Source organism: Solanum dulcamara, chromosome 7, assembly GCF_947179165.1.
Source record: "Solanum dulcamara chromosome 7, daSolDulc1.2, whole genome shotgun sequence".
In the NCBI taxonomy this organism is placed as follows: Eukaryota; Viridiplantae; Streptophyta; class Magnoliopsida; order Solanales; family Solanaceae; genus Solanum; species Solanum dulcamara.
In genome coordinates this window covers 29944978-29960978 of record NC_077243.1, presented here as the reverse complement: position 1 = coordinate 29960978, position 16001 = coordinate 29944978, and the positions used below count along the sequence as shown (strand labels likewise).

The window sequence follows — 16001 nt, the reverse complement described above, 5'->3', positions numbered from 1 at the left end:
GAATTATAAATTAGCTAAACTATAATTATGTTAACTAATTAATAGTATATGTTTGCTTGTTCTCGTAATATTCCCTTTATATATTCATTTTCAACTTTGCACGTTTTAAAAAAAATTAATATAACGTTTTATTATAATATTCAATGATGTTTAGAATTAAATCTTGAAAAATGATTTTAAAATTAAGTAATTAATATTAAAAATAAAACATAAAACAATTAATTTTGAAATAATAGATAAGTAAAAGTGAATTAAAAAAAAGTATAATAGCACTATTTATACGTAAATTAACTAGTTAGTTTAAATTCTACTCCCTCTATTTCACACAACAACAACAACCCAGTGAAATCCCACAATGTGGGGTCTGGGGAGGGTAAAGTGTACGCAGACTCTACTCTTACCAAGGTAGGACAACTATTTTCAAGAGACTCTCGGCTCAAAAAAAGCATAAAAAAAGGTCAGATCCAGGCTAAGAAGTTCAAAGCGATATGGAAAAGCAAATAACGAATAACGTAAATAACGAAAGCGACACAGATAAAATAGAGCAATCAAAGTACAGAAAGTAATAGAAAGACCACTTTGTAGCCGGTCTAACCACCACTTTGTAGAATTTGCCCTTAAGTTGTGGTGGCACCTTTTTGTCACATAGTACATCGGAAGCGAGCCTCCATTTCATCCACCCTGCCCCAATACGATGTGTGACATCATTGTCAATCTCCCCGCTGTCTTGCATGATAGACCCAAAGTACTTGAAACTACTTTTTTTTTGGATGGTCTGGTCACCGAGCCTAACTTCTGTGTCAACCTCTTGAGGTGTCTCACTGAATTTCTAATTTTTTTTTTATTATTCAAAATAGTTGAATTGTTAAAAATTTAAGAGAAATGTTTGAATTTTTTTGATGAAATGGAGGGAGTATTTAGCAAGTCAAGGAACTCAAATTCCCTAATGATGAAAAAGTTTAAAATAAGAGAAAATTTTGTGCTATTTTGTTTTAAACTTGGCAATTCTTTTTCCGAACAAAAGAGAAATATTTTTTATTTTATTTTACTCATAAAGAAAGGATAAGAGAAGACTTTACTAGTGAGTCAACGCTCCCCTCGGCGAGGATATTTATAAAAACTCGGCATTGACGACTGAAAGTAGACGTGGCAGTCGTTGGTACAGAGAGCGCTAGCTGTAAAGCTCACAGCAGTTTCTCTGTAGCTTTTCCTTTTATTGAATTAAAATTTAATTTATCTTTTTCAGTTTTCCAATTTGGGTCCCACTGGAATTTAAAGAGCGGTGAGGCAAAGGAGTAAAGACTCTGGAACCGACGCCATCAGAGCTGACTGACTCCAGCCTGGAATGCATTATAGCCAATGAAAATATTCCACGTGGACTAGAGGATGATGACAGCATGCTTCTGCTGTCATGACGATCGTTTAATGGGAAAGATTAATTAAACTTAGGATAATCACTTGTTTAAGATTTTCAATTAGTGCTCCAACGATTTCCTGCTTTTCTTTGTCTCTCTTATACTTATACCAAACCCAATTATTATTAGTAGGGTATTAATTAATTATTATTATAGATAAAAACTTTTGGAGCATGAGTTTTGACTTTTGAGACATTAGAAACGATATTATGTGCTTCCTCTTATTAATAATCCCTCCGTTTACTCATTTTGATTCTGTTTGAAAAGTCATCTGATAATTAATATTGGTATAATTATTAAGATAATAATTATCAATCTATTTATTATGATGACCTATTTTTTTGTCATAATGCAATTACATTATAACTGCAGTGTAATTGCACAAGTATAATCACGTTATTATATTAAAATTTTAAAATAAAAGTTAATTATCAAAAATTAAAAACTATATAAGGGAAAAAAGGTTTTTATAAATGATATTAAATTAAATATTTAAGATATATTTTTCTAATTCATAAAATATGTGTTCTTAACTAATATTATAAAAAAACATTTTTTTTTCAAATTAGTATATTATAATTAAATTAATCATAAAAACTAAAAGTATATGATTTTTAAGAACATTATCAAATGTATGTTTGAGAAAAGGATTATTATTATAAATATAATATCAAAAAATTACTAAAATATTTGACAAAAAAAATCTATCAATTCTAACTAAAAATAAATGGCTTGCAATGTGAAATATCAAATTAATACTACTAAAATAAATAATTAGAACCAAAAATATAACATAAGTTAAAAATTCAAACAAAAAAGTTAACATAATACTCTTATGTTAAATTTCAACATAGCCTACACATATATTGATTCTTTCAAAGTAAAACATAAGTGCATAACCTTATTCAACAATGAATTCTACGTCGATTTAGAAATTAAGAGTACTAACCAAATTATGCTAAATGGAAAAAACAAGCACAAATAAATAAAAAAATAAATACAAACAATTACATGGAATCATAAGAAGTAAAAGTTGGGAAATAAATTAAAGGAAATGAAATATAAATAATAGAAATTAAAAAAAAAATTAAAAAATATTAGAATAATAAAAGTAGAAAAGAATTTAAAAATAAAACATAAATTAAAGGAAAAAAATAAAAATAGAAATGAAAGGAAGAAATTAAAAAGTAATCAGCTTGTAATTAATTATTAGCAATTAACAACTTCTCCCTGAAAATTGGAGAGTGTAATTACTTTTTGCCAATTGCACTCAATTACCTTCTGACCAAGTAATTATCTGGTCAACCAAACATGTCAAATTGTGTGATTACACCCAATTACACTAAATCTAATTTCCAAGGCGACTTTCTAAACAGTCCCTTTAACTACTCCTTATGTCCAACAATAGTTTTCCACTATTGATTTGACACACACCTTAAGAAATAATAAATAATAGAAATAATATTATTATATTATCCTTCAAATATATTAAATTTAATGCTTTGGAAAATGTATTAGATATTGAATAATATCTAGTAGCAAGGGTAAAATAGACATAAATAGGTAAATAATTCATTGATTTTTGAAATTGATCAACGAATATTGTTGAACATTTATTTTTAATATAGTGAACAAGTAAAGAAGGAGGGAGAAAATATTGTTTACTTCATTGTTTATTAAAAAAATATTATCCAATCAACACACCCACTATGGTACTGCGTTAGCAATTAAATAAGAGAAAGAAGAAAAAAGTCTCTCCAATCCCATCGAAGACAAACCATTGTTATGTAAAAAAGATTTTTGCCAATATTAGAAAATAAGATAATCTCATTTAATAAACGCTAATCGGTAACCAATAATATAGTATAATGTACATACTTTTGCTATAGCAAATTAAATTTCACTTATAGTGTGGAAATACTTTTTATACTATCAAGGGATCGTTGGGTAGTTAGTTAGAAACTTAGAATTATGTAGGTATTAGTCATGTATGTATTAGTTATGCGACTATTAGCAATATGAGTATGAGTTATTTCATGTTCTACTTCACTTAAGATAATATATCAATTACCTCATAATTTATACATATATTAGTTATATGAATTTCTAAATAATAAATCAAGCATCGTATTAAATTTTGTACATGAAAAACTTATTTTCTAACTAACTACCAAATATTATATCTTAAACCAAAATCAATAAATGAATAAGTTACCTCTTTATTAGCTACTGAACGACTTGAGTAGTGTGTGGGTGTATATAGGAGGGGAGGAGCAAAGGGCAAAAAGAGGGACAAGAAACAAGACAATGATTTAAGGTAGACACTTTGGTCTCTTTTGAATGAAGTTTGAGTACTCATGTCCTCCAAATTTAGTGCACAAATTCCTAGAATGATCCACCCTTTATTCCTTTCCATCAATAACATCACCCTTGCTTTTGCAAGCACTATACTCTTTTCTAATGTCATTTTGATGAATTTTTCTTCATATTTTCTTCTTAGTTTGTAGGAGTACTAATAAATATTTAATAATCAACTTCATATATGTGTTAAAATAATAGAGTAGTGAAAGGTTTAATTCTAAAATTGGATTGAAAGATGAATTTCGTAATGCGGAAGTCACTTTTTAAAGGAAAAAATAGCTTATACGATGTATTAGGTCAGACATGTGATTTTCATAAATTTAACTAATTTTTATCACTAATAAGTCATCTATAAAATCAAAGTAAAACCCTTAAAAAATTCATAATATAGCTTTTTGATCATCAATTAAAATATAATTAAGAAATGTTAGACCATAATTCATAAAAAAAATAAATTAAAGAATTTGTATAAATACAGAATTTGTTTATATTTATCCTGTTTGTATATTGATAACGAATTATACAAATAGAAATATCCGTAACAAATGAAAATATAGTTATAGAGCTTAATTAGGCAAAATATAATTAAGAAAAATAATTAAAATATTTATAATAGTTATTTGTGAAATCTCCCTCTTAACTTATCTACATGATTAATACTTGAGAACAGACATGCGCAAAATTTTGAACTGGAAATGTTTAATAAAAATAATTTATCATAATTTCAAGGGACTAATCAGATATAAGTGTCTAAATGAAATCTATAAACAAATTTAAAAAGTTATCGATGTATTCAACCTTTATAATTTCAATAATTAATTTTAAATTTTCCATTATATCCTTAATAAGAAAATCATGACCACACATTATTAAGATTGCCCATTTTTCAGTTTTTTCATAATTTCGATTAAATTATATCACATAAATTAGAAAACGCTAGTACTGACTTCATTAAATGGGTGGGAGAATGTATTTCTTTGGGCCTCCCTTTAATTATGTAGGAAAGTTAGCCAGTGATAGATGTTCGGTACGAAAATAAATGAAGGATTTATTGTGGGGGGGTGGAAATTTGCATATGAATTAAAGTCAAGAAATTAATCGTAATTTACAAGCTAAGGTATGTGAACCAAAAATGCATACTCTTCCACAAATTTAGACGAAGAAATTGATAAACGAAGAGAGGGTCCACTTTAATTGATTTAATTTGAGGAAATTTCACAAATAGCTATTATAAATATTTTAATTATTTTTTTTAACTATATTTTGCTTAATTACGCTCTATAACTATAGTTTCGTTTGTTATGAATATTTTCATTTGTATAATTTGCTGTCAATGTACAAACATAGTAAGTATATACAAATTATGTTTTTATACATTTATGAATTTTTCAGAACTTATACAAATCAAATGTATCAACATGATAATTATATACAAGCTAGGGTAAACATATACAAATTCTGGATCTATACAATTAAGAAAATTCTGGATTTATACAATTAGAAACCGAATTGCACAAAGTCTGAATTTATATAATTGGGAGTCGAATTATACAAATTCTGGACGTGAACCACATAATTATGATTGTAAGTTATGTGAATGGTAATTTAATTAAATTGTAATTATGTTAACTAATTAACTAGTATATGTTTGTTTATCTGCATAATTTTCCCATAAGTTAATCATTCAAAATTTGTCGCATCTTTTTAATTATACCCATTTATCTTAGTAAGCCGTAAAACCTCATGTATGTTCCAATTGATATTTATGTGGAAAAAATACTTGTGAACTCTTTTTCAAAATATGGGCCCGAGCTCAGTTGAAACAAGTTCATTATAATATTCAAACGTTTTTCAAAATATGGGCCCGAGATATCTAATAAGAAAATTTATCATATATTCAGATACTTAGTTGAAACAAGTTCAATATAATATTCAAATATTTTTCAAAATATAGGCCCGAGATATCTAATAAGAAAATTCATCATATATCCAGATATTTAATTGAAACTAAGCATTGCAGCAATATCGAAATCGGAACAATCGAACTGGTATCTATCGGAATCAGATCGAAAATGGTCATAAAAATGATGGTTCAGTCCGGAACCGAACCGGACCGGTAATTTCTATAATGACCGTTCAGGTCCAGTACATACTAAGACGGAACCGGCACGGACCGGATGTGTATTCCGGAATTTAATTAAAAAAAATTAATTAGTTAAATTAACTTAATTAATGAATAAAAAAACTTCTAAAATACATTATTAATTTAATATTTCTTCCAAAATACATTTTTAAAGTTTAAAGTTTAAATTTTAAACTTTGAAAATTTAAAATTTTTGAAAGTTTGAATTCAAATTTGAAAATAGAAGTTTAAACTTTTAAATTTTTAAAGTTTGAAATATTTGAAAATTAAAATACATGAAAAATACTTGAATTAAATTGAAGACAATAATTTTAAAAAAATTAAGGCGAATAGCCTATCATTTTATTTATAAAAAAGTAATTAGTATAATTTATATTATAATTTACAAATATTAGAAGAGTACCTAATCGACGCAGCCACCTTCTAGAAAGGGTTTTATTTTAATTAGGCCTCGAATAATTTAACCCAAAATACATTTTTGTAAATTTAAATTTTTATCAATTCAATGACCGGTAATTGTAAAATAATCATTACCATTTAAACTACGGCCCATATCAAAAGTTATAGCTATTCTACAAGTATTATAATTAATTAAACAACGAAGGTAATGAAAATGTTGGCCTTGATAATCAAAAATGGCTTTTTGTAATATTATTTCTTGAAAAACCATTAAACGATGGATTATACACTAATCTAATATAATGAATAAAATCAGAATTTTCACCAAAACTAAAAGGTAATCCAGTAACAACAATCATTTTAGCCAATTCTTCTAAATCTCTTTCTCTACTATATGATCGATGTGTACTAGGGCCAGAAATATTAGAAGGGTTTAACGTCGATTGTACCATGTTAGAGCCCCCTACTCCCACAAATGCATCTGAAAGGGGCGTACCATTTTTTATTGCATCCGCTATCGCGTTAGCTTTCAAAAATTCTCTTTTACAACAACCCATCAAATAATTTCGTAAATGCCCTGTACCACCAACCTTTCCCGTAGTTTTATGGATCATGACATGTCTACATTTATTACAAATTATTTTTATTTTATCTTCACTTTGAGTCATAAATTGTCAAACAACATATTTTTTTTACGTTCAGGCTTAGAATCTACTAGGATGTACAGGGGAGTGGGAGAGGGAGCGGGAACGGGAGCACAAAAAGGACTAGTAACCGTAGGTGGCTCAGTTTCATCATCATCAAAAGTATCAATATCATTATTATCTACATTATCATCATCATCATCATCATCTAGTGATTCATCAAAATTATCATATCTTCTATCTAAATATTCATGGTCTAATTGAGTATTACTATCAATATCAAAATAAGTATCATTTACATGCGTATAATTATCAGTGTCAATACGTAATGGTGGTTGTCTAGTTTTAGATTTAGAAGAATTACCACCAAATTTAATTTTTCCGATTAAAATATTAGCAACACTATCCAAAATTATTATTTTTTACCTTTTCTTGAAATATGTTTGTCTCCGTAATCCATATTAAATTTTTACAAATATTCAAATTAAATATAATACAAAAATTAAACAAAAACAAATTAATAAGTAAACTAGTGAAGACTAAATAAGTGAACTATTAAAATTTTACAAATATGCAAATTAAATTTATTATGTAAATTAAACACAAACAAATAAATAAGTAAACTAATAAAGACTAAAAAGATGAAAATTGTAAGTTGGAACGAATGTACCGAACGTCTGTGTAAAAACAGACGTAAAAGTCGAAAATTGTAAGTTGGAATGAATCTTGAAACTTGAAGATGCTCCAAAAATTTAATCCACCAAAATTCTCCGACTAATAGAATTTAATAAGTAATAACACTAAAGAGAGTATTTTAGAACTTTGAAAGAGTTGAGAGTTGAGAGAGTAGAAATGTGTATGTAAAAACTGAGAAAGCGGTGGGAGTTTTTATAGTTAAAAATAGGATCTAAATGCTATTTTTATAAACTTTAGGGTATAAAAAAAATAAAGGAGGGTAGGGGGTCATTTGGAAGGCTGGGGTGTTCTAGCCGTTGAGGTGGGCCCATCCAACGGCTAGTTTAACGGAACAATTATTAAAAGATTTTTTTAAAAAAATTCTGACGGATTGAACCGGAATGGACCGGACCGGTAATCCCTAACCCTTTCGTCCCGTTCCCTATCCCATACCCTCCTACTCCATACCCCTACCGGCATATAACAGACTGGATCGGAATCGGAGTCGGACCGGAACGGATCGATACCGGTAAGTGCCATTGTTGCCTGCCATAATTGAAACAAATCATTATAATATTCAAATGTCTAAATGAAAATTATTGATTACAATGTTATCGATGTTTTTAGCCAATATAGATATAAATATCATTTTTAACGAGCTAACAGGAAAATATTATCAAGGATACTTTTATTATTGAGACTTGGACTTGTTTATTTTATTTTCTTAGGGAAAATAATTATCCTTGGAGAGCGTGTTGACTTTGAATTTGTCAGACACCACCTTAGAAATGAAATTGAGTGAGGACTTAGTCAACCCTTCAAACGGTTTCTACAAAGAAAGTCTAAGTCAAAACCCTAGCACAAAGTCTGGTTCAAGCACATTTAATATTAGTTGGTTCTAAATCTTGATGTTTAAGCTATTAGTATTTCTTTATAATTTACACATAATGATAATTTATTTAGTAGATTTCCAGCTAACATTTGCTGCTCTATTTTGGTGTGACCCTCTGGTTGTAAGTCAAGACATGGATGGACCCAATTTTTTTTTAAAATTGTGCAACCGATGTGTTTTCTTGAAAAAAGAAAAATGCTTGTTGAAAATACAAAGTAAATCTGTTGATTTTTGAAGTTTAAGGTTGAACTAATTATTCGAATTTATAGAGATTTTGTGTTAAAAAGTTGGATATGAAAGTTGAATTGGATTTTAACAACTTTTAAAACAAAAATGTGTTAGGTGAAATTCTTATATATCAATATGTTGTGATCATATTCTGAAAATCCATGGAGATTTATAGCAGAATTGTGGCGATTCCTAAGGAGGAAAATTTTGCCTATCAATTTGAAATCCATTCAAGTTTGTTGGTGATCCGCATAATTCTTGCGATTCATTAGAGTTTGTAGTGAATCGTCAAAATTGTGCTACCTACTGATGGCCTCAAAATTTGAACAATGGCACTAAAATCATACCATAACTTATACTAAACCTACTATAATTTAGCAAAACTACAAACAATAATACTACCAATTGTGTACACTAATCCTGAATTTGATAATACATTACTAACTCTAAACTGAACATACATTATCAGTTACAGCCTATGAAAGCAAACAGAAGAAGGCATTTGTATGTGGTGCATTTTAGGAACTTCAAATTGCTTTAGTCCATACTCCATGACACCCCTCGTATTCAGTACTGACATGAATATTCAAATAGATACATTTAGAAGCAGCCACATTTGGCATAAGCATCGACAAAAGCATCCCGGATAATAAATACGACACAATACCACAAGAGTTAACTACAATGAAATATAAAGAATCCAAACTTCTTAAGCATAAAGGTAGCATTTAGGAAACAAATAATGAAGCTATTAAGTGAACTAGGTAGCTGTGATAGCATGTCTTCTACGCTGCACACAATCCTGCAGGAGTTCTTGATATCCATTTCTGTAATGCTCCAGTGAGAAACACAGTTGCCGTATAGCCTCCCTTTTCTCCTCAGCTCTATCTGAGAGTACCAACATTTGTCTTTCCACTTCATTCTGCAACTCCTCCACTTTTAGTCTTAGTTCTTCTATTGATTTCTGAGCACTTTCAGATCCTGTAATCAGCTGCTTCATATGATCCTCCATTTCTTGGATTTGGACATCCCGAGACATCGCTTCTGCACCCAGTGTCTGTACCTTAACATGAACCTCATCTTTCTCCGCCACTACTGTGTCATAGTCCAGTTTAAGCTTATCAAGGTCTTTATTCAAAGCTTGGACTTCTTCATCTTTCTTATTTATCTCCATTTTCAAGCATTCGATTTCAGCCTTCCATTTGATTTCTTGTACCTCATGCAAAGTTTTCATTTCAATCTTCTGAGCTTCAGATTGACTCGCCTTACGTTCTAATGATCTGTTTTCCATCTCCAACTGTTCAGTCCTCACCTCTAGCAGGGCCTGCTGTTTTGACAAACTAGTCATTTGAGATTGGAACTGCTCTCTCTGCATGCAGAAGTTTTGTTGGGCCTCCTCTAGTACAGCACTGATTCTCCTGATCTCTTGGTCGCGTTCTGATATGTCAGCTTTGTACCTCATAACGCTCTCATGTAGTTCTGAGGCACGTCTTTCCTCAGAATCAAGCTTGCCCTTTAGCAAGATTAACGCTTCCTGAGTTAATTCAAGCTGATCAACCAAATAGCAAGTGTTCTCAGTGATCACTTTTGAACAATCATGCTTTAACCTGGCAACTTCTTCCTCCGATGCCTCAAGCTTTTCTCTAGTCATTTCTAACTCACTTTCCCATGTCTCAATCTTGTAATCAGAGTTTGATATCTGACTTTCTAACAGAGCTACTTGCTTTTGCAGTTCCTGGATTGTTCTTTTGTCCATTCCAAGATCATCCTTTTGCATCGTTACCTCGCTTCTAGCTGAATCAAGCTGCACTTTCAGGAAAACTATAAGCTTGGCAACTACTACATTTCTCTCAAGTTCATACTTCAATCCCTGTATCTCTTCTTCTGAGAACTGGATTTTTTGGTCAGAAACACTGAGATTATGTTCCTGATCCATGATACTATTCAGCACCATTTCATACTCTCTGTCTTCTCTAAGCTTTGATGTACAATCCAAATATTCATGGTTGATACCATAGGCATTTTCGTCCTTCTTTAGCAGTTCAGTCCCCAACTCCAAATAGTCTTCTTGCAAGGTTGTTTGCACCCCACTTAAGGCTGATTTTTGGTTCCCATCAGGAGATGAGCTGTAAGACTCTGAATCAAATTCTGGTGATAATAATGAAGAATCAAAACCTTCCTTGGCAGATACATCAGAGGAACTACAGCAAGAGCTTGCAGATGAGTTAGAAAGAAGAGCCTGATCTGCAGCTTCATTAAGAACAAGTTTCTGTTTTGGAGTAAGCAGATTGGAACCATGCCGAAATGCAGCAGTATCTTCAGAAAGCTGCATTGGAGGGGAAGCTGGGCAGATATCTTCATTCAGCTGATAGGGACCCTTCTGGGCAGAATAATATTCTTCATCTTGTTCAATCACATTCTTCATTTTCTTGACAATTGTTTTAACACCTGCATTTAAGTGAAAGTTTGCCTTTCATGTGCCCTGACTATACTAATAAGATGAGTGATACAGAATTACAACTCTACCATAGATCATTATACAGTTTATTTTGAACAACACACCAAAGCATTCTACTAATTCAGAATACGGCAAGACATGAAGTTCATTATAAAGGAGTTACTGAAACCCTATTATTCTTTTTCAATCAGGGGTTTAACCCATTGTGAAGGTACCCCCAGACCCCACTTAGTGGGATTTCACTGGGTATGTTGTTGTTGTTTCACGAAAAGTACCATCTTTGGATTGTTTATGAATATATATAATTGATGGTTCTGACTTCTGATATTAAATGCTTCAATTGACAACCACCAAAAATACAAAAGGTAGAAAAAGATCCTTTTTCTCTAAAAGCATATCAAAAGGGATAATCCCAAATCAAGCACTGAATAAACAGTATGAACCAAGTTTTAGCTTACAAGACTTAGCAGAGTGAGAATACATAAAACTTTTTTGACCGTACTGTGTTCACTTCAGGTAGAAATGAGTTACTTTTAGTGAATAAATAAGTATAAACTTCATTGGAAACACATAAACCTTGTTCCATATTAGATTGGGTAGAACAATGATCAGAAATGCATGAAGTCAATTATATTAACATACAACAACAACATAGCAAGTGTAATCTCACAAGAGCGGACTGGGGAGAGTAGTGTATACGCAAACCTTACCCTTACAAGGTAGAGAGGTTGTTTCTGATAGCCAACTGTATTAACATACCCCATCAAAAGTCTAATAGTTCACTTGATGGGGGACCAACCCCGAAAACCTCTAAAGCACATAACAATGATAAATTTTCCTAAGTCATGATTAAGTTTACCATGATTCCAGTGGGAGTAACTGGAAAAAAGCGGAGACGAAGTATGGTTGCAATTAATAGATGAAAAGTTCCACAAGGAAATGCTAATTTATATGCAGAGCACAAAGGTTAGAATGTTCATCTTCAGTTAGGTATTATACTAGATGTTGTGGACAAAATGAATTATATTAGAGATAGCTGGGAAAAACATAGTACAATGGAAAGTCGGCTTGGAAAAGGAAACAAACATCGCATCAAAGTTTAAATTATGGGTTTGAATTCTTGGAGGATACTAAAGTTCAAGAAAATAGTGCCAAACATTTTAGAACATCACAAAATGGAAGAAGTGTGATATAAGGTGAAAACAAATGGTAGCAGAGTGTGATCATGCAACTCCTATATTAAACTTTTACAAGGAAGCTGATTTATATCTGGATGAATTGAAGGTAAACAAATGGTAGCAGAGTGTGATCATACAACTCCTATATTAAACTTTGACAAGGAAGCTGAATTATATCTTCATGTGGCAGTAATATTTTGCCGGTATCACTCTAAAAAGGGAGTTAAAAATAGCAGCAAGTTTATTTTCAGCAATATAAGAATATTACTACTATTCTGGAATTTCTTTTGAAGACTGATAAATTATGTCTTTGTAGACTCCGTAATATTGGACCAACCACAGCCTTCGAAACTCAAGGATAATAAACCTGCCTCTTTAATTTGCACAGCACAGGGTTCAAATATGTGGTCTAGACCACAAGTCCCTCAAACTTTGCCACTTGAACTAAGACCAGTGGCTATGCAAAAATTTCAATTGAAATAAAATGACTATAAAGATTTCTAATACAGATCTTTTGTGTTATTCTTTTATTGATTTTCTCAATAAGTACTGACTTCCTACTTAATTCTTCAATTATATTATTAGATGTTGTTTCCTCTACTTTGATTATTGTACTATTTGTTGTTACCACTATTCTATTTTCTACTATTTTCTATATGGTTTCTTTCATTACTATATTTTCTTTACTTATTGATTTTAATATGCTTTACTTGAGCCAAGAATCTATCAACTTCTGTGTGTTCACAAGGTAGAATAAGGCTCCTCAGACCCTAGTTGTGAGATTACATTGGGTATATTATTGTTGTGTAAAAAAAAGTCATATAACTTAAATGCATTTGAAATGGAATACAAAACCAAAACTCCTAGAACAATACAACATATCCAGTGAAATCCCACAAATGAGGTCTAGGGAGGTTAGAGTACACAAACCTTACCCTTACATCGAGGAGGTAAAGAGGTTGTTTCGAAAGGACCCTTGACTCAAGTACAACAAATCAAGGTAGGTATGAAAAGAAAAAATGACAATGAAGAAAAAATAGCAACAAATAAGGAAACAATAACAACAACACAATAAGATGGTGATAGATATCAAAAGGAAGAAACTACAAAAATAAATCTAATACTACAACTGACACCGCCAAGCCCAAATCCATCAAAAAGCAAAACAATACTCCACTACCTACTAACATTTTATCCAAATCCGCAACCTCCAAACCCTTCTATCCAAAGTCATGTATTCGGTAAGCTGAAATTATGTCATATACTATTAAATTACCTCTCCCTGATACTTTTCTAGCCTACCATATAGAATCTCTAGAACCTCCTCATTGGAGCATTTTCGCATCCCCTCTTCACATGTCTAAACCCAGTGATGAATCCATCTTAGAACAATGATGGATCTAAATCCCAAGAGCAATCCATTTCAGGATTTTCCATCTTAGAGGTTATATATGTATTTTCCTTGTTTTCATACCAGGGAAAGCTCCTCCGCCAACATTCTTCTCCTTTTCATTCCAATTTGGGCAATTTCTCTCAAATTTATAAAAATGTACACCAAGTAAATTGTGAATCTATTAGTTTTGCACAATTCACCTGCAATTTGGCAACTAAAGCTCGTGTTTCAACATGTCGATTGGAGAGTAAAAAGACCTTAATAGAGTGTTTTGACACATAACAATGTATTTATGAGAGAAACCCAAACAAAGTGAAGCAGAAGGGAGAAAATTACAGCAAAAGGATAGCCAACAATTGATAGACAAAAACAGAAGCAAGAAAAAAAAACATAAATGAGAGACATACCTCGAAGAATGGAGATGGAAAATAGAGAATTTTGAAATGAGAGAGAGAGGAGGGTAGTGATTAGTGAAGAGAAATGGGGATTTTAAAAGACAAGAAGAAAAGGGTGACAAGAAGGAAAGGGTGACAAGAAGAAGGAAAGGGTGACAAGAAGGAAAGGGTGACAAGAAGAAGAAAAGGGTGACAAGAAGAAAAGGGTGACAAGAGGGGCCTCCACCCACAGTAGATGACAAGGACTCGGGACTCCAAGGCGGGAAAAACAAAGCAATATCCGCCCCTTTTCCGTTTGAATTCTTTCAATCATTTTTGTCATTTAATTTCAAGATTCTCTCAACAAAGCATATTCACATTACCTAATATAGTAATGAATGTTCAATACTATTTTCAAGTATTTTGACCTCAATCTTACTATATTACTTGTTATATATATATATTAAAAATAGTTGTCAATTTAGAAAATTAATTCACCTTTACCCTTAACATTAATTATTCTAGAATTAAGAGGTACATAAATAGATAAAAATCAAAGAATTTATAAGGGGTATATTACTTAAACAACGCTCCTAATTAATATATTTTTCTTAAGAATTGTATAAAACCTTATCATGACAACTAAAATAGGATGGAGGGAGTACTTTCTTTAGTTCATATTAAGTGAATTACTAGAGAATGATAATTTCTTAAGTTTAAGGACATAAATTAAAGATTAATTTTTACTATTATCCTTCTGATTATTTCCAAATTAGTCTCTTAAGCATGTAAATAATTAAGAATCTCATTAAATGAAGGATAAATATGAAAAAAATCTCAATATTTTTTTTTGGAAAAATGGTCAAAAACGCCCTTAAACTATTTGAAATGAACAAAAATATCTTTCGTTTATAGTTTGGTCCAAAAATGTCTTTGCTGTCAATATTTTGGTCAAAAAATATCCTTATTATTATTTAATGGGTCAAACATGCCCTATTTTAAATAAATATATATGTTATTTTGAACACATATTTTATCCTAATAATATTTTTTTTATTAGCAAATGTTTATTCTACTTCAATTAGAATTTTTAAATTTTTTTTTAAAAAATATTTCTTATTTTATTATATTTATTTTTATCGTTAGTTGAATAAAAATTATTGATGGATTTATTATGATCTTATATATATGACATATATTATCCGGTAAAACTCAGAGTACATGAAATTATTCTAAAATGAGATTAAGAAGAAAAAAAATATTTTCCTATATTTTTATTACTTAAAATGGTTTAGAAAGAAAAAAACCAATATTAGATTTCCTTAAAAGTAATATTTTTATAAGGAACATGATTTGTTTTTAAAAAAATATTATTTATTCGGAAAAGGACATTTTTGACCCATTTTGTAATAAGAGGGGCATGTTTGACCCATTAAATAATAATAAGGGCATTTTTGGATCAAAATATCGACGGCAAAGACATTTTTGTACCAAACTATAAATAAGATGGTGTTTTTGTTAATTGCAAATAGTTTAAGAGCATTTTGACCCTTTTTCCTATTTTTTTTAATTTTGAATAATTCATTTATTTTGAACTATGAAAAAAAGTCTCAACAATTCACTTAATATAAACTAAAGTCTCAACTTTTTTATATAAAACATATATTAGTGGATGTTTGGATTGACTTATTTTTAATAGTTTTTGGCTTTTAAACTCTCTTTTAGTTTTGAGTGTTTGAGTAACATAAAAAAGAAATTAAACACTTTCTTTTAGATTGAAAGTATATAAAAAATAAATCAAAAGTTGGGTGTTCCCAACTCATGACTTTTAACTTTTTAAC

At 30.4% G+C, this 16001-nt stretch overlaps 1 protein-coding gene across 1 annotated transcript; it reads right to left on the bottom strand.

Annotated features, from left to right (window-relative positions):
* Positions 1 to 9372: 9372 nt before the first annotated feature.
* LOC129896429 (protein NETWORKED 4B) lies at positions 9373 to 14333 on the bottom strand. The gene is made up of 2 exons (XM_055972331.1): positions 14194 to 14333; positions 9373 to 11205 (listed from the first exon to the last, which is right to left on the bottom strand). Exon 2 carries the CDS (start codon positions 11180 to 11182, stop codon positions 9518 to 9520), a length of 1665 nt encoding a protein of 554 aa, XP_055828306.1. The 5' UTR covers positions 11183 to 11205; positions 14194 to 14333; the 3' UTR covers positions 9373 to 9517.
* Positions 14334 to 16001: the final 1668 nt, after the last annotated feature.